General features: G+C 39.3%; 2 protein-coding genes across 3 annotated transcripts; one reads left to right on the top strand and one right to left on the bottom strand.

Moving 5' to 3' along the window:
- Positions 1 to 773: 773 nt before the first annotated feature.
- LOC122971286 (hyaluronan-binding protein 2-like) lies at positions 774 to 6,261 on the top strand. Its single transcript, XM_044337865.1, has 13 exons — positions 774 to 865; positions 1,003 to 1,015; positions 1,576 to 1,665; positions 1,754 to 1,864; positions 2,111 to 2,230; positions 2,637 to 2,753; positions 3,053 to 3,224; positions 3,928 to 4,019; positions 4,141 to 4,378; positions 4,458 to 4,600; positions 4,944 to 5,081; positions 5,265 to 5,407; positions 5,514 to 6,261. Exons 1-13 carry the CDS (start codon positions 800 to 802, stop codon positions 5,667 to 5,669), a joined length of 1,599 nt encoding a protein of 532 aa, XP_044193800.1. The 5' UTR covers positions 774 to 799; the 3' UTR covers positions 5,670 to 6,261.
- On the bottom strand, positions 5,748 to 25,403 carry LOC122971285 (nebulin-related anchoring protein). Of its 2 annotated transcripts, XM_044337863.1 has the most exons (43): positions 25,148 to 25,403; positions 24,335 to 24,429; positions 24,127 to 24,214; positions 22,863 to 22,967; positions 22,243 to 22,350; positions 22,042 to 22,149; positions 21,769 to 21,873; positions 21,530 to 21,637; positions 21,325 to 21,432; positions 20,838 to 20,945; positions 20,282 to 20,398; positions 19,323 to 19,427; positions 18,995 to 19,096; positions 18,736 to 18,840; positions 18,544 to 18,642; positions 18,287 to 18,391; positions 18,043 to 18,150; positions 17,805 to 17,912; positions 17,452 to 17,649; positions 17,190 to 17,294; positions 17,010 to 17,108; positions 16,818 to 16,922; positions 15,556 to 15,663; positions 15,310 to 15,467; positions 14,403 to 14,556; positions 14,172 to 14,276; positions 12,695 to 12,793; positions 12,458 to 12,562; positions 12,216 to 12,323; positions 11,845 to 11,958; positions 11,544 to 11,741; positions 10,951 to 11,055; positions 10,500 to 10,598; positions 10,232 to 10,336; positions 10,016 to 10,123; positions 9,314 to 9,625; positions 9,102 to 9,206; positions 8,228 to 8,326; positions 7,978 to 8,082; positions 7,754 to 7,861; positions 7,304 to 7,615; positions 7,036 to 7,191; positions 5,748 to 6,916 (listed from the first exon to the last, which is right to left on the bottom strand). In XM_044337863.1, the coding sequence occupies exons 1-43, from the start codon at positions 25,211 to 25,213 to the stop codon at positions 6,608 to 6,610; spliced, it is 5,427 nt and encodes a 1,808-aa protein (XP_044193798.1). In that variant the 5' UTR covers positions 25,214 to 25,403; the 3' UTR covers positions 5,748 to 6,607. The 2 variants fall into 2 exon arrangements, with proteins under 2 accessions (XP_044193798.1, XP_044193799.1); XM_044337864.1 differs by lacking the exon at positions 22,863 to 22,967.

The raw sequence follows: 25,403 nt of genomic DNA, 5'->3' as shown, positions 1-25,403 counted from the left end.
AGTAACTAGAATAACAAGTGTCAACATGTCAGCTTTGTACCTTATATTTTATATGTTGTGCATATAGATAAGAGTGTGTAAGTCATATATTTGATACATGCATAAATACTTTCTGATGTTCAGCACTGATCTGAACCTGTATCAGATTATAAGCTTTGTGATACTTTATATATTTCTGTATACTAAGAAAATACATAGGAAACACGTTTAAATCATGTGATATGTTGTCTGTTTTTAATGAGAACATAAATCTGTTGTCACAATAGAACAATACTATAAATTTGAATTTCACTTTGTTGGCAAAATGACACATTCCGAAGCACACCATGGCTAAAATGAGCACTTCTTTGTTTAGAAACAGTATGTATATGCTAAATGTCTTTAAGGAAGCAGCCTTTTCACCACTCAGGGTGGTTTATATTTTTGAAAGCAAATTATTTTATTGGCATATAAAATTGCCTCCCACCCCTCTGATTTCATCAGGTGGGGGACAATGATATAGTTTGATGCGGTTTGTTGTAAGATTCTATGCTGGTTTTCCTCTTGTGCTCCCCAATCTTTTCAGTCACCAGCCGCCACTGATATACAGTGTAAGTAAATAAGACAAGGTTAAATAAATGAAACCATTGTGCAGAACAGCGAAGCCTAAAACACACAAACTCCCTCAGAATCAATGCAGCTGGCTAAAGATTGACAAGTATGAGGAATGAGTGGGATGTCAAGGAGGTTTGCGGTATCAAAACCAAAAAGTGGATCTTCTGCCCTCTACACTGAGCTGAGAGTCGCACACAGCAGCACCATGCTGGCCGCAGGGGTCCTCATCATAAGCCTGAGTGTACTAAGTGTTCATGGACATGACCTGACTGTAAGTGTCTCAGTATCTTTGTGAATGAATCAGCATGTTGATGATTTTATGTTATGGTGGAATGATTGAGTGGAAGGAGAGAGTTCCTGGAAAGAAAGCTTGCTGATCTGTTCTCTTCTGTGATTTTGTCATTTCAGCTGGACGCCATGTGTAAGAATCTTTTATACAGTTGATGGATACAATGACACACTTTTCTTCATCCTCATGATACTGTAGTATCACTTAATGATTAATATTTCTCAGAATTTTAACAGCAAACAACTAAAAACACCTACTGTACTGCTGTCTTCCATCAAATCTTTGAATTGTGTTCCGTATTTGGTTTTTGGCTATTTGGTTTCATATTTTTCTGATACTTTACTGTGTCTCATTTCATCCTCTAATCTATCCAATATAATTTAATCTGCAGGTGAGCAAAATTTGATTTTAATGCAGTGTAGCAATTAATTTTTACATAATTCTTTTGAGTCTTGTTTTCATTTTTGTTAATTGCTTAAAAAAAGTTTTGTTGCTCTTTTGTGATTACATATCTATAATATATATATATATATATATATATATATCACTTGGGAAATCAATCGAACTCGAACTTTTCAATATTCAGCTCAGACAATAGGGTCTCAATATGGAGGATTTATTTGATTAATGTCTGCACACACTGCTTTTTGTTGCAACATTCCAGTGTTTAAACAGCTCTCTGTTCTTGGCAGACATTGATTACGGGGATGACTACACCACAGACGCCCCTCGCATTTTTTCTGATATAGCTGACTGGATGTTTGACCTCGTGGACGAGTCCAGTAAGTTGCCCTTGGACACTGTGTGATTGTAGATTATGTTTTCTATCTAACCTCAACACTGAGACTTTTGTGCCTTTTTTCCCCCCAGATGTTTGTGATCCAAATCCTTGCTTCCACGGTGGCTCGTGCCAAAGTAAATCTGATACAAAATTCACATGCTTGTGTTTGGAGCCTTACATAGGCAAGAGGTGTCAAAGAGGTAGGTAGGAATTCCCAGCTTGGCTTCATGATAATTTTATTTGTAGAGCAATAAAACTGCAAATTCTTGTTTCTATTTATGTTTCATTTCAATTCTCATTCACAGTTCTGGTTGTTTTTGGCTTATCAATCTATTTTGATTCACTATATCTTTCACTGTCATTAAAGCTTATTGCAATATCTTGATGATTGTGCACTTTTGGTGGCTAACTTTTACTTTTTTATATCTATTTTAAAAAATATTTAGTGAGAAACATTTGTGAGAATGTCAAATGTGGTCGTGGTGACTGTGTTGTCAACCTAAAGAAACCCCCATTTTATGAGTGCAAGTGCAAACCTCCCTTCCAAGGCCCCGACTGCAAGTCATGTGAGTATGGCAGACCCCCATTTTTTCAAGTTTTAGGGTTAATTTTTGAAATGTGATGGCTTGAACGGAACATTACATTTACAAGTAGCAACTTCTCCACACAGGAGACACATACAGTATTTGCACAGTAATGAAGTCAGTACATTGCTCATATTAACCTTTAATTGGCCCAACATATACTCATGCCTTCTTGTCCAAATTCCAAATAACTGACACAGAAAAATAACCAATAATCATGTTTTCAAACAAAATTTGATCCTACAATGAGCACACCACTTTTAATCATCAGTGTCAAGCATTACTCTGCACAATATACTGCACAAGGACATTATTTTGAATGCTCGGGATTCCACCTGTACACCCCTGCCACACTTGGCAATTGAATTGTTTGTTTTATCTGTATCAGTGCCACCGTCTCCCTGTGAACCCAATCCTTGCCAGAATGGAGGCTCTTGCATCAAAGGAAACCGCCGTTTCCGCTGTGCCTGCCCTGACGGATACACTGGGAGGTTCTGTGAAACTGGTAAAGACTTGATATAGGACATCACTCTTACATTAACAAGCTTTTGTTTTGCACTTATTTACTTTTAAAACTCACAAAATTGCATGTAGACAGTGTCAGTTCAGTTGAATCATGTCCGTAGCATTACAATGTTTGTCAGACACCATGTTTAAAGTAGTACACTGCATCTGTTAGTTCCACTGCAAGTAAAACCAAGACGGCTGGTTAGTTTTGAGGCTTTCTGTGTTTATCTGCATGTCATACTTGTATTTATTTTGAGCTCACTTGGATATTTTCTGCTGCCCATTCTGCCTGACCAGCTCCCACTGACTGTTATGAGGGAAATGGAGAGACATACAGGGGTTTTGTCAGTATGACAGAAGAAGGGAAGGAGTGTCTGGACTGGCATTCCTATTTCATTTTGCTGAATGGGGACGATCCGTTCACCTTGTACTCTGACTTCACTGGACTGGAATATAACAACCACTGCAGGTATGTGACTGTTCGCTCATCAAATTTCATTATATATCATTTAGGTTTGGTTGAAATTTAATTAAAATCTTCAAATGAATGTTGTTTTTTTAAGCCATTATGTGTAGCATTGAAGTATTTGCAGTATTGTGGCTTGCAAATTATTCTGATGGCGTAAGTCTACAGTATGTTACCTTTCTAATCTCAGGTGGGATTGGTGTACAGGTCGGGGGATTCTGGTGTGCATGCACATTTGAGTCCAGAAAAATTCAAAACCATTTTTTTTGTGCTCAAATTAGGATATGTACACAGTAAATGTTTGTTTATAACAAATTAAATGATATAAAATACAGTTTTTTTACAGTTTCTGTGTCAGCAGACTTCACCTTTTCTCATTTAGCTGTCTGTAAAATAATAATAATAATTTTATTTATATGGCAACTGTCAAAGCAAAGTTACAAAGTGATTTACAGTAAAAACAAGGAGTAAAAAGCAAATCAAATAAAAAAAAACATGAAAGTCAAGATAAAATAATGAGTATATGAGAATAACAGTAAGAAAAAGCCATTTGATAAATTAAATGATCTTTAGGAAGAGGTTTAAAAAAGGATACTGAGTAAAAGAATAACTTAAAATAACTAATTTTCAAAGATTTTTTTATTTTAAAACAAAACTTTCAGTAATCTACAGTTGTAGAGTCTTTTTCATTTACTCTACATTTTAGGAACCCCGACGGGGATGACAAGCCTTGGTGTTTCTATAAAAGTCAAGGCAAATTGAACTGGGACTACTGCAAAGTCAAGAAGTGCAGTGGAGGTGATCTAGCACAAACACACACACACACACACACACACACACACACACACTTTTACACATTTACAGTATACTCTATATGCCCACACTGTGTTTGCTCTTTTCTGATATTCCTCATCTCCAGTCACCCCACCCACACCTGTTGATCCGGAGCCTGCAGGCCCTACCCAGTTCTCCCAGTGTGGGATATCCCAGCCCTCTCGCACCAGCAGGATTTTCGGTGGTAGCAAGTCTTTCCCTGGCGCCCACCCCTGGCAGGTGTCCATGCAGGCCAGACCTCAAGGCTCATCCTTTGAGTTTCGGCACATTTGTGGTGGTATCCTCCTCTCATCCTGCTGGGTCCTCACTGCTGCTCACTGCATGTAGGTTCTGTGTATCACTTGTAGGCCATTTTCACCTGAGTAATCATTCTACTGTAAAGCTAACTGGCTTTTTTTTCAGTGACTCTACTAATGAATTCCAAGTGGTGTTGGGAGGAGTGAACATAGACAAACAGGAGGAGATGGACCAGACCATCCCGGTGATACAAACGGTTGTCCATGAGGACTACAGGCAGAGTCCCTCCGCTGTCTACAGCGACATTGGTTGGTCAAATTTATTGTTTAAGTACAGTAAATACAAATTTGGCAACAATTATTTGCGTCAGCTATGTGAGATGTCTCTCTAAGCCTCTATCACACACAAAAACTGATGTAATATAACATGTGAACAGTATACATAAGGCACAACCTTCAAGTCATTCAATCATCGGTTTTACTGTATTTAGTTTGTTTATTTCACCCAGAATGTCACTGTATGATCGTTATTTTTTCTTCTGTAAATGCATTGGGAATCATGCTTTGGGGCTTGTTTATGTAAAGGTGGTTTGATTAAATTAAAAATCAAGTAATTAATGTCACTTTCTGTATGTGCTAATTCCCTGTGTAGCTCTGCTTAAACTCAAAGTTACGGACAGCCCTTACTGTGCCAAGGAAACCCGCTTTGTGAAGGCCGTGTGTCTACCAGACGAGACCTTCCCAGCCGGAGAGGAGTGTGTGATCTCTGGATGGGGAGCCACTGAAACCCGTAATAAACGATTCCAGTCCTTTCATGTCATATAAAAGATTATTACTTGTCTTTGCTGTTTTCACAAATATGAAAAAATGATGTACAACAGATTTGATAGATATTGTTTTGATGCTCTCATTCTCATCAGGCAATTTAATTCTTGGTGTTTCATTCAAATTCACTTTGATTCCCACGTTGCAGAAAGGTACAGCAGCCAGCTGCTGAACGCTCGTGTTTTCCTGATCTCTCAGGAGCGATGCAAAGCTCCTCACATCTATGGAACGGTACTGGACGAGAGCATGTTCTGTGCAGGGACTTTGCAAGGGGGCATCGACTCCTGTCAGGTATGTAGGATGTGAAGCATCCTCATGTCAGGGCTTCATGCAAAGACTGCCTCTGGCTCTCAACAGAAAATATTATGCTCTCAACTTGCTCTCTCTAACTCTGCAGGGTGACTCAGGCGGACCGTTGGTGTGTGAGCAGAACGGCACACACTACATCACTGGTGTGGTGAGTTGGGGTGATGGCTGCGGTAAGAAGAACAAGCCTGGCGTCTACGCCAACGTCCACACGTTTATCAGCTGGATTAAAAGCAAGATCAACTGAAGATGAATGAACTGGACTGTGAAACGCTGCCCTGAGAAATCCTTTTATTTCAGGAAGGAAAAGCGACCACAGATTAGGTTGCCTGAAAAAACAGTTTATTTATCAGCAATAAAACCAAGCATTTACTCCCAGCCCAGCTTTGAGTTAAAAGAGGCACCGTTACAAACTCACAAAGCTGAACCTGCCAGACAAAATGTTGATCACACATCATTTCAGTAGGCCTTTACCTCTCACTGAGCCTTGCTCAAAGTGCACTAGATTATCAGACCTGGTAAGAAAACAGCTTATTTCGTATAGTTTGTCTGTGCCTTGTTCATATGAACTTACAGGATGTGTTCTTCACTAAAGATAAAAAACAAACAATTTAAAAAAATCCTCTGCTCTTTGCAGTGCTGGCCATGAAACAATCTCTGGTCCAGCTCCCAATCCTCTGAACACACTCAATATACAAAAGCAAAATGCAAACTTTCTAATCTTTCGATCTTTCATACAGTCCTGAACCAACCTGAATTCAGATATGGCAATATTGATGTTTTTGATTGAACTGATTTTGAACATGGTCCTTTAGAGGTAGTTTTACGATCTATGTATTCCATTCATGTCAAAAAATGCACCGCATTCAATCCTAAAATAAAGTTTCTTTCTAAATTCCTTTTTGTTCACCACATATGTCTACAATCCTTTTAACAAATACAACAAGTCCTGCCCTCATTCAACATGCTTAAGTCCCTTATTAATCATTTCAACTTAATATTACAGTTCATTGTTGCACCTACTGTGGCTCTTTTTGATACATATCTCTCATCTCTATAGAGTCATTTCATCAAAGTAGATTCCACAAATACCATCTGTAAAGTACTCCACTCAGTAAAAGTTCACTTCACCTCCTGAAAGTGCCTCTCTGTAACATTCTCTAAACATTATCATCTATTAAAACTCTATGCATCTTCTATCGCAGCAGCTTTACTAGACATTGACGTCTTGACTGTGTTCTGGAGGGCAGAAGAGGAGGATGAGGTGGTGCTGCTAGACTTCTTCTCCATGGATTTAAATGAGGTGGTGGAGGTGGTGGTGGTGGTGGAGGACTTTTTCTGGACCATCTGGGTGGTCTTCTTCCTCTTGACGTGAAGGACTTCCATGGCGTCCATGTTGACGCCTTGCTGGATGTCCTCGCTGGTCTCCACCTGCTCTGACATCTGCTGCTGTTGCTGCTGCTGCTGCTGCTCCATCTGCTGCTGGTGATGCAGCTGAAAGACAGAGAAGTTAATGATATATTATTTAAAGAAAGTACAAGATTGTTATATCTCATATACACAAATGCTGATTTACAGTAATTTAACAGAATTCAGCTTCCATTTTCTCTCACCATCATCATGTGCTGGTACTTTGAGATAGCCTCATCAGTGCTAACTCCCTCAGCCAGCCCCAGTTCTGCAGCCCGGCGAGCGAGCTCAGCTTTGTGGGAGCCGGGAGGGGTCCAGCCCACTCCCCTGATCCAGTTCAGGTCTGACTTGTAGTTCACCTGCAACAAATGTGAGCGTCAATTAGAATAACACATTGATGTCCTAGAAAAAATAATCAAAGTGGAGAAGTGAAGTCTTTCTCTTGTATTCAGTACAAGCATCACAACTTACATCACTCTGCAGCTTGTAGGCCTTCTTGGCATGCTTGAGGTTGAGCTGTTCGGGGTCACAGGTGTAGTCGTGGAGCTTGTTGCGGTAGGTGAGGTCACTGGCCTGCGCCTGACTTTTTTTGGCCTGCAGGAACTCGGGCTGGTCAGCATGGATTTTGTAGTTGGAGCGTTCCTCCTTGGATTGGCGTTTGTACTCTAGGTTGCTCTGGAGCTTGCTGGCGGCTAGAGAGTGCACCATCTTAGGGTCGTCCTCCACACAGCGCAGCCCCACCTGCTGGCCCTTCTCCTTCAGATGAGACTCCTTGTAGCGGAACTGTTGAAGGGAGAAAGTTTTTAGTTTGCAGACAGTTTTTACAGCTGCACTAAAGTTGTTGTGGTTAATTTAAAGTAAGAGTGGATTACATGCAGTGACTTCAGAATGCTCTGACTTTGTAAGATCACATTAACTCACATCACTGGCAATTTGTCTGGAGGCCTTGGCAGTTTGGAAGGGAATAGCGTCCAGCCTCAAGTCGTAGCCCAATGTCTTCACCTGCTCCCCAGATGCCTTGTAAACTTTCTTCATGGGAAAAGAATGACAAAGATTGTTTTTTTAATGTCACAAAGAGGCGTCTTTTCAGATTCAGGATTATAAATCATTAGCTTGTGTTTTGGGTGTTTTGCACAGTGCCTTACATCACTTATCTGCTGGGCGTTAATCTTGGCTCTGATGAAGTCTGGATCATCTGAGTGTATGGTGTACTTATGCATGTCATCATTCTTTCCTGATTTGTACAGCCTCTGGATTGTAAAAACATGAGCATGATGTTAGAATTTTCATTAGCAGCCTAGATGAGATATAATTTTTGTATCAGAATTTTCCAGTTACAATAACAGAAGTTCTTCAAAATATGATTTCTAAATCATGTTTCTCTCTTCACCCTACCTCACTGCACTGTTGATAGCTCGTCTTAGCGTGAACAATATCAGGAGAATCAGCCACCGAGGTGAACTTCAGGCTGTCAGGCATCTGACGATACTTCTTCTGCATGACGGAAGACCACACACACAAACTTTAACACTAGGAAATACAGATGGCTCGGACGTATATAAGGAAATATACTGTAGGCTTCAATCAACTTGTTTTAAAACAAATTTATAGTATATGGTTAGTTTAGTTTGTTAAATCAGTGGTTAAGATGTCCAGTACAGTTGCTTTGTAGAAGTCAAACGGCTCGTCTGTTATAGACGTACTTTGACCACACTTGAAACTTTGTTTGCAAAAATGTTTGGTTTTTTTTTCTTGTTCTTTCATTTTGGTGTTTGAACTTCACTGTGCAGAATGACGTATATGTAGAGTTTAACACTAGAAGGCTGTTTTCACATTCATCCAACTGAAATGGAAAGTTTCTCTATAAGTTTAAGATCTATTCTTACAAATATGATTTGTGACATCACAACCATTTTCAGTTGTGATGTCCAAGGTCCAGTATGCACCTTACACAAGCGTGTGTGTAAGCATGTTGAAACTTGAATCTCCAGTGAACATATGCTGTGAATGGACTTAACATTGGAATAGGAGGCATCTTATTTCCAGCAGTTAAGCTTTTGAAACGAGAAACATTTGCATATTCGTAGATTCTGGATTATTCAATGAAGGAGATGGAGGAGGTCATTTCAGGGATTTTTAAAGAAGTAATTGTACTTTTTGTGGAAAAGCCATCAGTTACAAATGATTAGTCAGAGCAGAGTATTTGTATATGTCTTTAAACATGTCTGAAGGGGATCTTTAACTAATACCATTTGCCATGTGTACTTACTTCACTTATAAGTTCTCCAGCCTTCTTGGCTGACTCCAGCTGAGGTGCGCCCACTCCGTCCCAGGCCACTCCTTTCATGTAATTGAGGTCTGATTTGTACAGTTTCTGGACAGAAAGCAATAAAACGTGTCAGTAAAGCTGCATCATATTAGTTTCGTCCTCCCCTCTTCCCTTCGTTTCTCATCGATCCCTCCAACATCTCCTCAGCTCACCTCGCTCTGCAGGTCATAAGCCTTTTTAGCCCATTGGACTTTCATGTCATCAGGAAGCACAGTGTACTCGTGCAGCCTCTTCCTGTAGTCCTGATCGCTGGCGAGAGCCTGAGCGTTCTTGGCCGTCACCAGATGAATCATGTCTGGGGTGAGGTGGTACTGCCCGCTGGCTGTCAGTGCATCCTTGCGGTACTCCTGGTCACTGGCCAGTCGGCCTGCCTGCAAGCAGTGCATGAGACGTGGGTCGTCCAGGACGCTTTTGGCGCCAATGTGCTTCCCTTTTTCCAGCAGGTGGTTGTGTTTATACATGTACTGCAGAGAGGGAAAATAAATAACTGTAGAACTACTTATTTCAACATAAAATGCAAAAGACCATACTGGCAGTAGACACAATAACAGAAACACCACAATCCAACACAACAGTGCTACAATAATCCTCCCATTCTAAATTTAAAAAAGGCATGTTTTAGATATCTGCATTATATTCTTACAGTAAATAATATGCATTTAGTGTCTGACCTGTAGATTTTTTCAGATGGATAATTATATGAACATGAATCTATACTAGACTCAAAGATTTTCTGTTCCTTTACTTTAGCCATAATGTTTTTGAGCCTGGTATGATGTCTTTTTTCATGTGAAGCACTTGTTCTGCCTGTATGAAAGGTGCTATACAAATAAAGTTTATTATGATGATCTTACATCACTGGCAATGCCTGTGGAGCTCTTGGCAGCCTGGAAGGGGATGTCCTGCATGGTGAGTTTGTAGCCCTGAGCCCTCAGAGTGTGCCAGGACTCTTTGTACTTAATCTGGAGCAAAAAGACACAAACCAAATGATCATTAACCTTAAAATAACACTCACTATGCATAAAAGAAAAGAAGCTGTTTGGTGCATAGGCTGCATTAAGTAATATTACCTCACTAAAGTTGGCTGCATTGATCTTTGCTTGAGTGATCTCTGGTCTTTCAGAGGTGATAGTGTAGTTGTGTTGGTCATTCACCCCTTTTTCTTTGTACAAACGCTGGAAGAGAGGGATAAATATACATTTAATCTCATGAAGTCTTTCCAAATGACTGTTCCATGAATTTCACGGTAAAAATATTACTAGTCATCACATAGAGGACATTAATTGAGAAAATTAAAAACACAAAATCAGAAATTAAACAATAAGCTCATTGTCTCACTTCATTTGTAATCTGTCCACTGAGTTTGGCATGGATGATGTCTGGGGAATCTGCCACAGAGGTGTGCTTGAAGTGGTACGGCTGCTGACGGTACTTTTTCTGTTGCAGAGGAAACATCCAAGTTAGTCTTTGTTAAGTTTTAGTAGCTTTCAAGGAGAGTCAAGTAAATATTTTGTATTCTTAACAAGGAAATCCACAGTCAAAATCCAGAAAATTACAATGAATATCACCACTAAGATCATCTCCCTCATATTGTATAAGAACTAATGTCACGTCTATAACACAACATTCATTGTCAGACATAGTATCAAAGCTTTGGGAATAAGTTGATGTTCAACAATACTGACATGCTGTTTGTGTACAGTAGGCATTAACAGTTTACAGTACTGTATGTGCACAAAAGAAATTAATGAAAAAACAAAACAATAAACACAAAAAGAATACATCTTACATCACTAATGAGGTCTGTGGCCTTCTTGGAGCCTTCAATCTGCAGAGCTCCAGTGGCGATCCAGGCTGCACCACGCAGGTAGTTCAGGTCAGAGCGATATACTTTCTGCAGAGAAGACAAACATACACATTGAATAAAACAATATAATGTAAAAATCTACTTTCAAACAGTTAATTGCAATAGCATCTTATAAAAGTTTTCTATAATAAACAAGGGCCTGCAACATTTTATTGCTGTGAAATATGTACAGTAAATTCTGCTTTATTTGAGCTTGTGATACCTCATGAGAAATTCAGCCAGTAAATACACGGCAGTATAACCTCTCTCAACTTTTTTTCAACAATGTACAGTTTTTTTGAACATTTAAAGTTAAATGTTGGCAAAGATTTGTGGATTGCAGGCACATTTAAAGTTAAAAATATCTGACTACCATTAAAAAACAACAGGAGGACTAACATGCTACAACACATTGCAAACAGTGCATTAAATATGTATACAGAATAATGACCTATACATTAAACATGAGTGGAAAAGTTGCTAATTACAAAAAAATTTGACAACTACAATCTCTACAACTCTGCTGTCTTTCTCACCTCGCTCTGCAGAGCGTATGCTCTCTTGGCTGCCTGGACATTCATGTCATCAGGCAGTACAGTGTACTGATGCAGGGTCAGCCTGTAGTCCTGATCGCTGACCAGTGACTGAGCCTTTTTGGCGTGGGCGACCTCCATCATGTCCATGGGCAGGTTGAACTTGGAGAGCTCCTTCGCTGAGTCTTTCTTGTACTTAATCTGGAGAGGGACAAAATGATGAGAGAGAGAGGGAGAGAAAAAGCTTGTAATATAGTGTAGTATCTGCAAACACTTTATTGTTTTTGCTAGATGAAGCACTCACATCGCTCTGTAGCTTGCTGGCGTGAACTGAGTGAGCGATGTTCAAGTCGTCCTGCAGTCCCTTCAGTCCGATCATCTTCCCTTTGGTCCTCTCAAATTCTTCTTTGTATTTTTGCTGAAATGACAAATCATTCCTTTTAAAGATGTAATAGCAAGATGAGTGAAGTGAGATATTTAAAATCCTCTGAGTGATCTGCTTTTAATACCATCATTAATTAGACAGAATATGCACTGTGATAGAAAGATCTGTCAGGAAGTTTAAAAATGCTACTTTTTGTGTCCCAAAATAATCTGCAGCCCATCAGATTTCTAAGCCACTGTGAAAATGATAAGATATGATAACATGGAGTGTAAGTTTGATTGCAAGCTCACATCACTGAGGATGTCTGCAGATGCTTTGGCAGACTGGAAGGGAATGGCATCCAGACGCAGCTTGTAACCACCATCACGTATCTTAGTCCAAGATTCCTTGTAACGGCTCTGAAAACACACATGGCAGATGTATAAACTCAGTTTCGATGCGATAAAACTCAGACAAAGGCTGCTGATCGAATGGATTGATGGATTTCATGTGTCCACTGTATGTGTGTGTGTTCTCGTGAGTGTGGTTTTACCTCGCTGATGTTCATAGCGTTGAGCTTTGCCTGCGCAAACTCAGGCATCTCCTCACTGAGCGTGTAGTTGTGCTTCATGTTTTCACCCTTCTCCCTGTACAACCTCTGTAAAAGAAGAAAGCACGGCATTACTGAACATTACACATTAAGGTGCCAGTCAAAACTCTTCATTTGTATTCCTCATATACACAGTTTTTTTTATATATATGTAAGATGCCAGTCAGTAGCTAAACTTACATCAATAGCAAGTTTGTTGCTGAGTTTGGCCTGGACCATCTCTGGAGTGTCTTCAACACTGGTGAACTTAAGAGCGCTCACATCCTGACGATACTTTTTCTAGAGAGAAAAAAACATAAATATACCAGAATGATGAATATCAGACTGTCACAGTGAGGAAAATACAAGGTGCACATGCATTTTATGAACAGTAGAGGGCACAACAACATCAAAAACTACTATATACACTATCTGGCAAAGATTAAATAAGAATAAAATAAAAAGCAAAGCAATCATCAAGTTATCCAAAAGCATAGATAGATAGATAGATGCAGTAGATAACTAGATAGCAAGATAGATAATGTAGATAGATTGACAGAGGCCTACTAAGGAAGAACTAGAGGCTCTGTTCTATTTGTGTGCAGTCTGGCAACCTTGACTGGAAAGACCCTGAAAATAAGTAGATGCTTATGAATAGAGTCTGATGCTGCCAGCCAGAATCAGTATCTTTATTTACCATTTGCTGGCGTTGACAAAAAGGCATTTATAAAATAAGCTGATGAATAAGAAGGGTCACTCAGTTTAAAATATTAATATAACGTTATTAAAAATAGAAAATGCTATTCTGATGAAGCTTTATTTAGTGTACATGAGTACATGACATGAAAATAAAATGAAAAGTCAGTTATCTCTTGTATCAAAGATAGGTTTTTTCAAAATGTCTGACTTCCTCTTTTTTAGAAAATAACTGCAACTCAAATAACCAAGGCTCAAGATAAAAATAAACAAAAGATAAGATTTCAGAGTTTCTGTAACTCAGTCCCTGGGCCCCAAGTCCAACATGTGCATAATAAAATGTGGCATAAATCTAGTGTTTCATGATCCACTTTTCTAACAGAATGCAATGTAATATTGCAATGTAATAAAGCACATCAATTTGGTAAAGAGACAAAAACACGGAAAGAGGAACTAACTGTCTAACATGAATTTTGAGCCCTAATTAGTGAGGTGGAATCTCTGTGATATGTAAAAGCTTTAGTTACTATAATCAGTCTGGTCTCTCGTTAAAGCTTGGTGCAGTCTACGTATTTAACCCAGTTTCCAGAGAACAGGAATGGTCCTCAACTCTTAAAATACATTCTGACCTCAGCTGTAAACCCAGATATGTGCCTTCCAGTCACACGTTACGCAATCAAGCTTAACACCTTCTCATGGCCTCTGTGCTAATTTACCTACATAGTTCTCATAGTTATTAATAAGTAAGTGTGCTTAATAATACACTGTAGTTTAAATCACATTTGACCCCAAATATAATTACCATAAATGAGGGAAATGTTAATGAAGATCAAGGGCTGAAACACAACACACAATTTCTGTATCTGTTGTTGTAGGTTTAATAACCATTTTAGCATGTTTTGTAATTGACATTTCTCTTTTATGATGTAATGTATCCAAGAATTACATCCTTTAACCTACAGCTGATATCAGCAGTGGTTACCTCGCTGACGAGCTCTCCGGCTTTCTTTGCCTGCTGGACATCCAGAGATTTTGAGGCCTCCCAGCCGACGCCCTTCATCCAGTTCAGATCAGACCTGTACTGTTTCTAAAGTCACACACACACACACATTATAGAATTTCACTTTCAAATGCCAAATTCTTTCATTGTAATGCAGTCTTGTAATTAATGAATCACTTCTGCATAAAACAAGTTGTGGTTTGAGTTACTTACATCACTCTGTAGTCCATAGACCTTCTTTGCCCAGGCGACATTCATATCAGTTGGCAGCGTAGTGTAGTCGTGGAGGAAAGTCCTGTAATTGGTCTCAGTTGCCAGGTCTTGAGCCTTCTTGGCATGGCTGATATTCAACATATCCAGAGAAACGCTGAGGGACAAGATTCATTTCATCCAGTAAATGAGGGGTTTTGTTCCAAAATGACACAAGATTTAAGCGCAATTCTCTTGGTATTATGCTGAATCAGTGCTCTTTGGTTATTGGGGTCATCCCCAAAAAAGAAGGATACTGACACACTAGGCTTTGGACTATGTGGGATAACAAGTCCTTAAATTACTATTTTATCTGTAAGTCAAAATTAGATGTTCATAAAAAAAAAAAAGACTCAAACTCTCCTGACATGGAAGTAAAGCAGGTTATCAGCCACAAATGCTGATGAATCTTCTAGTAATGCATGTATAACTTTAGAACTTTACTTTTTAAAAATTCCTTTGATTTTCAATCAGTGTTTGCCCCTTAAATTGATATTAAATGTTCAATTAGAACCCTTTACATCTTTTAGACAACATCTTTTAGGAATATTAGAGCTCTTAAATCATCACAACACACACAGTGTTCCCCTCTGAGGCAAACATCTGCACTCAGAGGTCAAAAACACAGAAAATGAGGTCTTAATGATCTCTGTGCCATTCAGCTAAGGGGATTTTACATAATCTGTTGCTAAATCACTGAAGAGGACAATGTGAGTAGGACAAATCAATGGCAAAAGCAGCATCTTTGCATTTTTATCTTCATTAATGTCACTTTAAATCAGAGGTTCGGTGATTTATGGCAAAGTTACTGATGATGAATCTGGGTCTGAGGAACAAGGATTCAAGGCCCCATCAAAGTAAAGAGTCTCACCTGTAATTGGTCTTTGTGTCCTCATAGTCTTTCTTATAGTGGCGGTCACTCTGTAGTTTGGTGGCCAGAGCGGAGTGGGCCATCTGAGAGTCATCACTGACTGACTTAATGCCAATCACCTTGCCTTTGTTTTTCTCATACTGCTCCTTGTATTTGACCTGCAAATGGACAAAATGTACTTTACTGCACTCAAGTAACATTTCTACTCTCCTAATGGACTCCATAGACAGTATTAGAATAACTCACATCACTGGCCAGATCTCTCTTAGCTCTGGCGGTGAGTATAGAAAGTGAGTCCAAATGCAGCTCGAAGCCCTTTTCCCTCTGCTTCTCCCAGTTGCTCTTGTACACTTTCTACAAAGAAAAAAAGTACACAGAGAGATGACGGGAAGTGAGGGATCGAGAGATGCACTAATGGTCCCCAGCAGCTCAAAACAGGGATGTTGCAGTTCATGGTTGGCTTCTCAACCCCTAAATCACAGGGGTGGCCAATCAAAACACTTTTCAACAGACGTAAAGGTTTCCAATTTCCAAAAATACTTTTCAGATTTCAGAGTTAGGAAATGTCTGTGCACAAACTAAGAAGATTTCAGCACCAGGAAGCTTTTAAGGAAACTTTCTTTAATTTTTGCTTCAGCTGATTATAAAGAAATAAGCACAATGTAAGGATGACATTAAGACAGAAATACAATCAGCATGACAATGAAAGATTCTAATTTTCTTCAACTTTTACAATACATTTAGGTTCACGTTCGTTTTTATCTTAAGACTGACTGAGTCATCAGAAACCCAGTGGGCATCAGAAATTAATGTACAAGCTAGAGTGTCTTTGGTGACCAATTGAGAACGTACTCATGGATGAGTCACCAATTTTTAAATAAGAGTTTTTCATGTGTGTAAACATCAAGAGTTTAGTGCAGCTATTGTGGATTTCAGGGAATGATTGCTCACTTTTACTTAGTGATCTATGCTTTGTAAAAACTGTAGTTTTGAATTAAGATATTTCTATACTTCAAGCACAAATTACTTGTTCAAAAACAGAATGTAAAGTTGCACAATCTTTACCAATAAATGAACAGATTTCTTTTACATTTGTACCACATGCAAGGTAAATTGACCATGAATTACTTTGTTGTCTTCATCATTGTGTGGGTCTAATGACAATTAAACTTCTGTTACATCAGTTAGGATTTTCAATTCTAATCTAATTTTCCTTACTTTTAATTAATGGACTTTAGTTTATTAAATTGATTTGGGGGCACCTGGGAATCCTGATTTTAAGATTTTAATTTTTGGTTCAATAATTATTTCAGCCAATTAATCTCTCAGATAACAGGAGCCTGTTGAACCACCAACCAGGTCACACAAAAAATAAAATAAAATTCTCAGACAAATCCAATCTAATGAAGCAGGTATAGCACGCATCATTGGAAAAGAAAACAGATTAGAACGATATATTGTTATCATATTGTCATATAATACACTGCTGTGATGGTCATTGAACTTACTGCACTGAGAAGGTCAGCGTTAGCCTTTGCTTGTCTGAAAAGGGGTTCGTCCTTTGTCATGGTGTACTGGTGAATAATCTGCTCTGTGTTTGCTTTGTACGCCAGCTGGGAAGCAGAATCAAATAAACGTATGATGTGAGAGTAAACAGTAATAAAATGTACATGATTACAGCTTTAAAGTGGAGACCTTACATCGCTCTGTAGTTCCTGGCTTTTCTTGGCGTGTTTGATGGAGAGGTCGTCTGCCACCTGGGTGAACTTGATGCTGTCTGCTTTCTGACGGTATTTGTTCTGTGAGGGGAAAAAAAGACAGCAGATAAGCAATGTGTCTCATACAATATAAAGTTTGTTAACAGATTAAACAGTACTGACATCACTAAGCAGCTCTCCAGCTTTCTTGGCCTGGGTTATGTTGAGACATCCTTCAGCCTCCCAGCCCACTCCTTTCATCCAGTTCAGGTCTGCACGATACTGGTTCTGTGGAGCAGAGAAGAAAATCAACCAGGGAAGCTTTTTTTTTTTGCTTTTTTCTTCCTTTCTTTACATGTAAAATGCAATCCAACCCCTCCACTGTATACAAGGAGGTAGTACACCCTATGATGTGCAGATTTTTCACATTTACTCTGTCACCTACCTCGCTTTGCAGGGAATAAGCCTTTTTGGCCTGCTGGACCTTGATGTCATCAGGCATGACGGTGTAGTCGTGCAGCTTTGTGCGATATTCCAGGTCACTAGCGAGGGCTTGGGCCTTCTTGGCGTGGCTCAGGTTGATCATGTCCTTAGGAAGGCTGTACTGGGACTGGCACTCCTTGGAGCCCTTCTTGTACTCAATCTAAAGTCAGAAAATTCATTAATTTTTTTTGAGTGACAGCATACATTTGTATTTGCTGTTTGAGTCAAACAAATGCTATATTAAGTGATAAACTGTATGTGTGAAAACATGATTTTGAATGCCTTTAATTACTGATTAAAATGACTTCTACTTACATCACTGCTCATCTTGGCCACCTGAAGAGAGTGCAGAGTCTTGGAGTCGCTCATGTTGACCCCCACTGCCTTTTCCTTGTTCTTCATATAGTGTTCTTTGTATTTAATCTGAAACACATGTCCATCTGACTTAATTTCATTTGCTAGCTATTATATCTGAGTAAACTCACTTATGTTTTTGCTCAGTCTCGCTTAGATTGCGTCCTCTTGCAGTGGAGAAGAGTGTGCGTTTGCTTACATCACTGGCGAGGTCTCGAGAAGCCTTTGCTGCTTTGATGCTCAGGTCATCCAAACCAGTGTCACAGGCTTTAGACTTGGTCTTCTCCCACTCCTCTTTATATTTAATCTGCAGTGACAATGGAGGATTATTATAGAGATTATCACAAGGATTCCTTGTAACCATGCGAGTGAGTTTGTGAATGTGTGCATGCAAAACACAGGCTTGTGCGTTCACAAGAGAGAATGTTTGTGTGTTAACTTACATCGCTGCACAAGGCGGCATTGGCTTTGGCTGTTTTGATTTGGGGCAGGTCCTGGGATAGTGTGTACTGATGCTTGGTCTTTTCATAGTCTGCTTTGTAATTCAGCTGAGGGACACAAATTCAAACACTACAGTCTGCCCAGTGCTAATACAGTTCATCAACAAGTACAGTGTGCAGGTGATAAATGTTGATAAAAGTGGTGTCAATAAAAGTGCTCATTATTAATCATATATGTTGTGTTTATGCAGTTTACTCACATTGCTGACGAGCTGAGCGTTTTTCTTCGCTAGCTTGATCTCAGGTGTGTCTGTCACTGGACTGTACTTGACCTGGTCAATATGTTGCCTGTAGTTCTTCTGCAGTCACAAAGGAAAACATTTAAACAAAAAACAAAACAAAGAAATCCTGCTGTACAAATCAATTTTGAGCTTAGATTTGCATTAACTCACATCTTTTAGAGTATCCAGTTTCCTTTGGCTTCGGTAGCCTGGTGTGAGGGTGGCCTGGTAGTTGTATTCACCCTGCTCCTGTTCACAGCTTTGTTTGTAAGCGATCTGGAAGAGCAGCATAGCAGTTTAATTTTCACCATGTCTATGTGTTTTTTTTGTCTGCAAACCAAACCAAATTCAGAGCCTATTTTGGGAAATTTAAAACTATTAATGACATATTATTGTAAATCCAGTAAATAAAGTAAATAAAGAGGCTTACGTTGCTTGCCAACTTCCTGGCTTTCATGGCGTGCATGGTCTTCTTATCGATTCCTTCATAGTGGCCCTTCATATTATTGGTGTACTTCTCTTTGTACTTGTTCTTTTAAAAATGTAGACAGATTAAGAAAAATCACTATGCAGGACTCTCTAATACAACCACAATATTTACACTTTTGTCCACATGACATAAAGCCTTAGAGCAAGTATGTAACTGTAAAAACAGGTATGTGTAATATGTAGATAGTAAAAAATAGTGGGAAATAAATAACATTGGTTAAAATAGTGTTCTCAAGCTGCATTATTGTAAAAAGATGTGTCATACTTACATCACTTGTGAACTTGGCAACTTTGGCAGCATTTTGAAACTGTGGTGTTTCACAGAAATTGATGCTGTGACCTTTGGTATTCTCCAAATCCTTTTTATACTCCACCTGTTAGTGAATGTACATAATTAAAGCAGCTGCTTTGTAACATATCCGCTTTTTTGTTTTTGCACAGTTGGAGCTGATCCTATAAGGCACCGGGGTGCCAACCATTCTTCCATGTAATGTGCTAAATATAAAGCACCTAATCAGTCACCATCATTGACACGCCATCATAACTCAAGAGTCACTGAGATAAACCTTTTATCTTAAATATGCTTTGCTAGGCTGAAGCTATGACAGCTTGACACGATTAATTTGTCGTCGTTATGGGGAGAATTTTGTCACCTTTCAACATCCAAGCAAAATGAGGAAATATGTTCACAGAAAAGGAAAAAATCAGTGCGTGAGAATAAAGCCTCAGAATACTTTTAAGTGGATGGAAAGACTCAAAATAGATGCTAACCGCTGACATGTAAATGGCATTTTGTTGAGGTTCCAGATAGATGCTCACGAGTGAAGCAGTGTGTTCCTGTGTATGTGTGTGTATGTGTTGTAGCATTAGTTTAATGGGATGTCCCGTGGCCTTGGCGGTAAGCTGTAACCCCACCGGACAGGCATGTCAAAGATGCTGAAAATGCAAGTAGGGTGGCTTCATGTCTGCTGGACACTGACACAGTACGCCCAATATTTCCAGCTATTTAGCACACACACACACACACACACACACACACACACACACACACACACTGAGCAGTTGCATTATATTTATCTGGAAATGCTTTGTCATAGACCTTACTGGAGCGACTTAAAAGTTTGTTTTCCCCCCACACAATATCATACTTATTCTTTCTCAAACTTCCTAGGTTAAGCTATAAATAAAAGTGAAAAGGCACTGAATGAACGTTGTATAACTACCTCACCTCACTGACAAGCTTGTTGATTTTTCGGGCGTTCTTCAGGGCCAGATTGTCCTCAGAGGTCAGACTGTGGAAGTGTGACGTGCCCTTCATCTTGTTTAAGTCCTTTCTGTATTTTAGCTGCAGAGGGATGAAGGATGATTTAGCGCACACAGGGAGACAACACGGTGTATTTCTGTAGGATCGGGAGATTAGTGTCACACAGACACACGGTCTAAATCAGTCAATGTGGAGAGTTTAGAGAATGACGACATGGGAAGGCCACCTCATTGTAGTCTCCCATCTATTCTGCACAGTGATGACAAGGCCAGATGATGGATGGAGCTGTTGTTTTACAGTCTACATTCTGTAATGTTTTGACAGCATTTACTCTACAACCAGTTCACATGGTTACACAACTGAGACAGGCTCTGTTTTAAACTGCACAACTTGCAAGATTTCAGATCAATAAACCTTAAAACTTCTCTGCAGTAACACAACTGCATGTTAGGCTAAAGATTTAAGAGCTAATCACTTCAAAGGGGTTTAGTTTGGAAGTTCAAGTTGCATTGATACTCACATCACTCGCATTTTCTTGAGCCTTCTTTGCCAGATAATAACCGGGAGTGATCATTGCTGGGAAACTGCCTTTGCCTCGCTGTTGCTCATACTCTTCAGTATAGGCAATCTGCAAACAGAGGAGCGCATAATCCACTGATTAATAAATAATATAAATAATTCATAAAGCACAAACTATTTTCTTTAGGGGGTTGGAATTCAATTGGATTGTGCAAACCATATAAATGCAACATCCTGGTTTTGAATCTGAGACCTGACTATGAAAATCTGAAAAAATAGAGATGAGTTCAGGTGATCTAATGTTCCAAAAAGCGTATCATGTAGCCTCTAAAATATGCTTCTGAATCAGAAAAGGGACCTCTGCCTCTGCCTCTCTCCCTATAATTCCTGCTCTCCACTGTCATCTATTGAATAAATGCCAAAAAAACAAATAAACTCATTACGAAAACACTTTCCTGAAAGAGAAAGAAATGTGATAACCTCCTTACCTGGCTGAAATTCTCTGCATTTTCTTTGGCGTGGACCGCTTCAGCTAATGCGGCTTCAGTGCTCGCTTTACCCTTCATCTCCTGTTCATACATCTGACGATACTTTATCTGGTAGGACATGAAAACCATTAGCCATCAATTAAGGGTTCTTTAACAATGTTGGTATGCATACAGTATGTGTACAATTTTCATATTGTGTACTTACTTCACTGGCCTGCTCAGTAGCCTTCTTTGACACCTGGTATCCAGGTGTGAGATGTGCCGGGAAACTACCTTTGCCTCTCTGCTGCTCGTACTCTTCTGTATAGGCGTACTAGAGGAAGAAAAACAATAATTCAGGCACACGGTAATGTCTGTTTTTTTTTTACAGAGTTAACAGAAAATGACTATGGAACCTGAAATCTATGAACATATTCAGATATCATTAAGTCATTAAACACTTACATCACTGACAATTTGTCCTTGTTTCTTGGCCAGAAGCACCTCTGGGGGGTCAACAAACGTTGTGTACTTTGAAACTCTCTCCTCATGTCCTTTTTTATATTCCAGCTGCAGACAAAGAAAACAATTCACTTGATTTGGCTTCTTAGACTTATGATAAAATCACATCAGCCACCGGCATGGCAGAGACACATAATCATCTAAAGGAAATTATGAATGTGAATAATGATTGCTTCCATTTTGGCTATCTGCAGTATTAGCAAAACATCCACTTACGTTACTGGCTAAAGTATTGGCTTTTTTAGCAGCCTGGTATCCTGGTGTGATCATGGCATTGAAGCTGCCTTTTCCTTGTGACTGCTCATACTCCTCCGAGTAGTTCACCTGTCAACCAAGCACAGAATCAGTCAAGACATTTGAACTATATTGATGCAAAATGGATAGTTTCATTTTGTTTTTCCATATATGTGCACTCACATCACTGATGGTCTTCTGGGCCTGAGATATTGTTACGATCTCCTGGTTTGTCACCATGCCTGAGTACCATGTCTGCTGCTGTGAGAACTCAGACTGAGACTGAAAGGCCTGTTTGAATATGGAAGACAAACCTGATCATTTCCATACATTCACAAGACAGACAGTACTTTACCTTTCACGCTTATAGGAGCGTGTTTAATCAGTCACCCAAACCTATCTATTTAATACAGTGCAAATAAACCTTTGTCTACACAGCACAGTTGGCAAATTCTTTACTAAATAGAGGAGAGAGGTGATGAGGTTTCATGCATTAACAACTACAGGCTAGTAAAATAAATGACTTCACTATTCCCCTCCATGATCACTGATATCATACAATTTTCAATATTTTTCAGAATTAATTTTTAATATTGATCATTTAGTATAAGATCTGGGATCAGTGAACACTATGATTTTGATATGTATAAAGGAGGCTGAGGGTCCTATATAGGCAAAAAGCTGTGAGGATGGTTTACTTAACCAACAAAAAAACATGTTTTTTATTATGTGAGAGAAGATCAGAATTTAGGCTGGAACTCTCTAACTGTGGTTAAAGGCCAGTTGCTCTACCGGGAGCTCACCTGGCTGGCCATCTGATTGGCTAGACGAGCCTTCTCCAGCTCCATGGACCTCATATCAAGGTGGAAGGTGGACATAAAGCGATCGCCATCTTCGCGATACTTCAGCTACAAATGCACATAGACGACAAGCATTAAGCCAAGGCCGGCACATTTGCACAAGCGCACACTAGACATTGTGCTTAAAGCATCCACTTTGGCAGCTGGATGCATGACATGAGCAAAACAAAATTATAAACACTGCCACTCCTGACTGATATTTTCCTGATTTTAGATCCATCACTCTATTCTTATGTTGTCAAGCCAGACAACCTGAGCTCACATGCTTACTGATGAAGGGATAATATTAGAGTGCTGTTATTAATAATAAGATGTTCCAGTCAAGATGAAGAAGGGCCTGCCAAGAAAGATCCAGTCTGATGTGGAGCAGTGAGTGATGAAACTCTGAGCTGTTTGCTAATGATCCTACATCTCTCGAGTGGCATATAACAGACGCTGATGAGCTTGCCAGTCTACTGCTAATATAAGCAAGGAGCACTGCATGAACTCGACATAGACAGACTCAGACAGACAGGAACAGGTGGCGGGGCAGAGGAGAGGAAGGGATGTGAGGCTGTTTTTCCTGATGTGTAATTTTAGCCCCCTGAAGCATAAAGTGGGCTAAGCGAAGGCCTCTGTCACAGGCACGGAAATAACCTGAGCCGCACTCTCCATTCCACACCGCTGCCATCACCACGGACTAAGAGCAGCCGTCCACCTCTCTCTCTAATTATTAATAATAAGAAGAATATGCATTAATAATTAATACATCTTCTTAGAGTCAGATCAAGCTTTTTGGGGTTTTTTTTGTGTGTATGTTTGTACGTAAACAGAACTCGGTGCTGGTTAACCTCCTGTGTGGGGTGACCTGGTGTTTTTTTTGTAATTTTGAATGATACTGAAATGTAAAAGAGTCTTATTCACTCTGTGCCCACTCAAAAAGTGGGATACTTACAAATGTAAGTCTATTAAAATTCAGTTGCAATACAAGCATCAATCTCTTTTCTTAAAATGAAGATGATGATCTAAACCAGCAGAATGACCACCATGCAAAGTAATCCTCAGGGTAAACCCAGAGGCGCCAAACCCATGATAAACGATCATTTCACCCTTCGCATAGACAGTGACTTATGTCAGCTTGTCAACAATACACCTTGACTCAGATCAAGGCTGAAATATTTTGTCTCATGTTGCTCCTGGTTTGTTTTTGCATGTGACATCATCCTACCTCACTGCTTGCTTTGCTTTGCTTCTTTGCGTTGATGTTGATGGGGGTCTCGTAGACACTGGTGAATGTATTGTTCCTTGGATTGTGTCTGAAGGGATGAGATGTATTTTTTAAAATTGTCATAATTTTAATCACCAACTCTGAGGTTTTTTTTTTCACACGAAAATGGCTCCTGAAGATAGATTTTGAATCAGAGTTTAGTACTCACACAGAGCAGTATGGCCTCTTCTTGTGGCTGACAAAGTTATTGGCGGTCAGCACCATCTTACAGACATCACAGTGAAAACATGCTTTGTGCCAGTTCTGAAAAGACAAATCACATTATTTTAGAGGGTATTTACAGCTGAATTCTCATATCTAACTTACAGTAGAAAACATGACTTTAATCTAGTTTAGCATGTGGGAACAAAAAAAATGTTTAAAATTTGGACAGGTCATTTCTGATAGATAACCGAAGATAGCCAACAGTTAAGTATACAAGACCCCAAATAATGGCAGCAATTACAATACGTTCGTCAAAGTAGACATGTTGATATGTTCTCAAATATATAATTTATGTGTTTGTTGAACTGTATACTTCTTTTTCTCACAAGTCAGTTTGTATTTCATAACAGCAACCAGTCAGAGCTACATGTTTTACATACTGCAGGAGTTACATCATAGCATTCAGTTTATGGTATCCACAATATTTCTTTTGTATTTTAATAAATAAAAGGTATATACAGATCCATAATGATGGACACAAAAGAACTTACTTGAGCTAAATATTATTTTCAACCACTTTTTTGTACTTTTAAAATGCAGTTTATTTATTTCAAGTGCCTTTCACCAACAATTTTAGCCTTTGATTGAAAAATATTAAATGCTTCCATTCCTTTAAAAGTTTGTACCATACTTTGATGTGAGTGCTGACTTTCCTGTTAATGTTATAGCTGCTTTAAGTTATTTGGAATTATTGTTTAAGATTAAACGGCTCACTCAAAGATCAATGGAAACTTCGATCACAAAATGTTTGTGTTACCTGGTCAATGCAGTTGATCTTCTCAGCCGGGTAGACCACAAACCCACACCTTGCGCAGGACTGCATGGTGAATGCTTTTCCTTTTTCCAGAAAATCTTCAAGAAGAACGGCAGAAGTGAGGAACTAGTGTGAAATGTCGCCCCAAAACCAAATCAGGCAGGCAGCAGTTTAGTGGAGGAGCTGGCAGTGACTCCCAGACAGTTGTGATAGTGCGTCTCTGGTGGTGGTAAACTTAGCTCTGTGACTGTGAAACTTT

This window comes from Thunnus albacares, chromosome 20 (genome assembly GCF_914725855.1).
Source record: "Thunnus albacares chromosome 20, fThuAlb1.1, whole genome shotgun sequence".
In the NCBI taxonomy this organism is placed as follows: domain Eukaryota; kingdom Metazoa; phylum Chordata; class Actinopteri; order Scombriformes; family Scombridae; genus Thunnus; species Thunnus albacares.
This window is presented reverse-complemented; position numbering and strand designations above follow the sequence as displayed.

Bases quoted from the DNA above. Each gene is read 5' to 3' on its own strand.
- LOC122971286 (XM_044337865.1), top strand. From the start codon at position 800: ATGCTGGCCGCAGGGGTCCTCATCATAAGCCTGAGTGTACTAAGTGTT. The intron at 1,666-1,753 runs GTAAGTTGCCCT...TTTTCCCCCCAG, and splicing joins TGACCTCGTGGACGAGTCCA to ATGTTTGTGATCCAAATCCT. The intron at 5,082-5,264 runs GTAATAAACGAT...CCCACGTTGCAG, and splicing joins ATGGGGAGCCACTGAAACCC to AAAGGTACAGCAGCCAGCTG.
- LOC122971285 (XM_044337863.1), bottom strand. From the start codon at position 25,213: ATGCAGTCCTGCGCAAGGTGTGGGTTTGTGGTCTACCCGGCTGAGAAG. The intron at 17,913-18,042 runs GTAAGCAAACGC...CATGTGTTTCAG, and splicing joins CTCGAGACCTCGCCAGTGAT to ATTAAATACAAAGAACACTA. The intron at 15,664-16,817 runs GTAAGTTCAATG...TTTTCTTTGTAG, and splicing joins ACGCTGACCTTCTCAGTGCA to AAAGTGTACAAGAGCAACTG.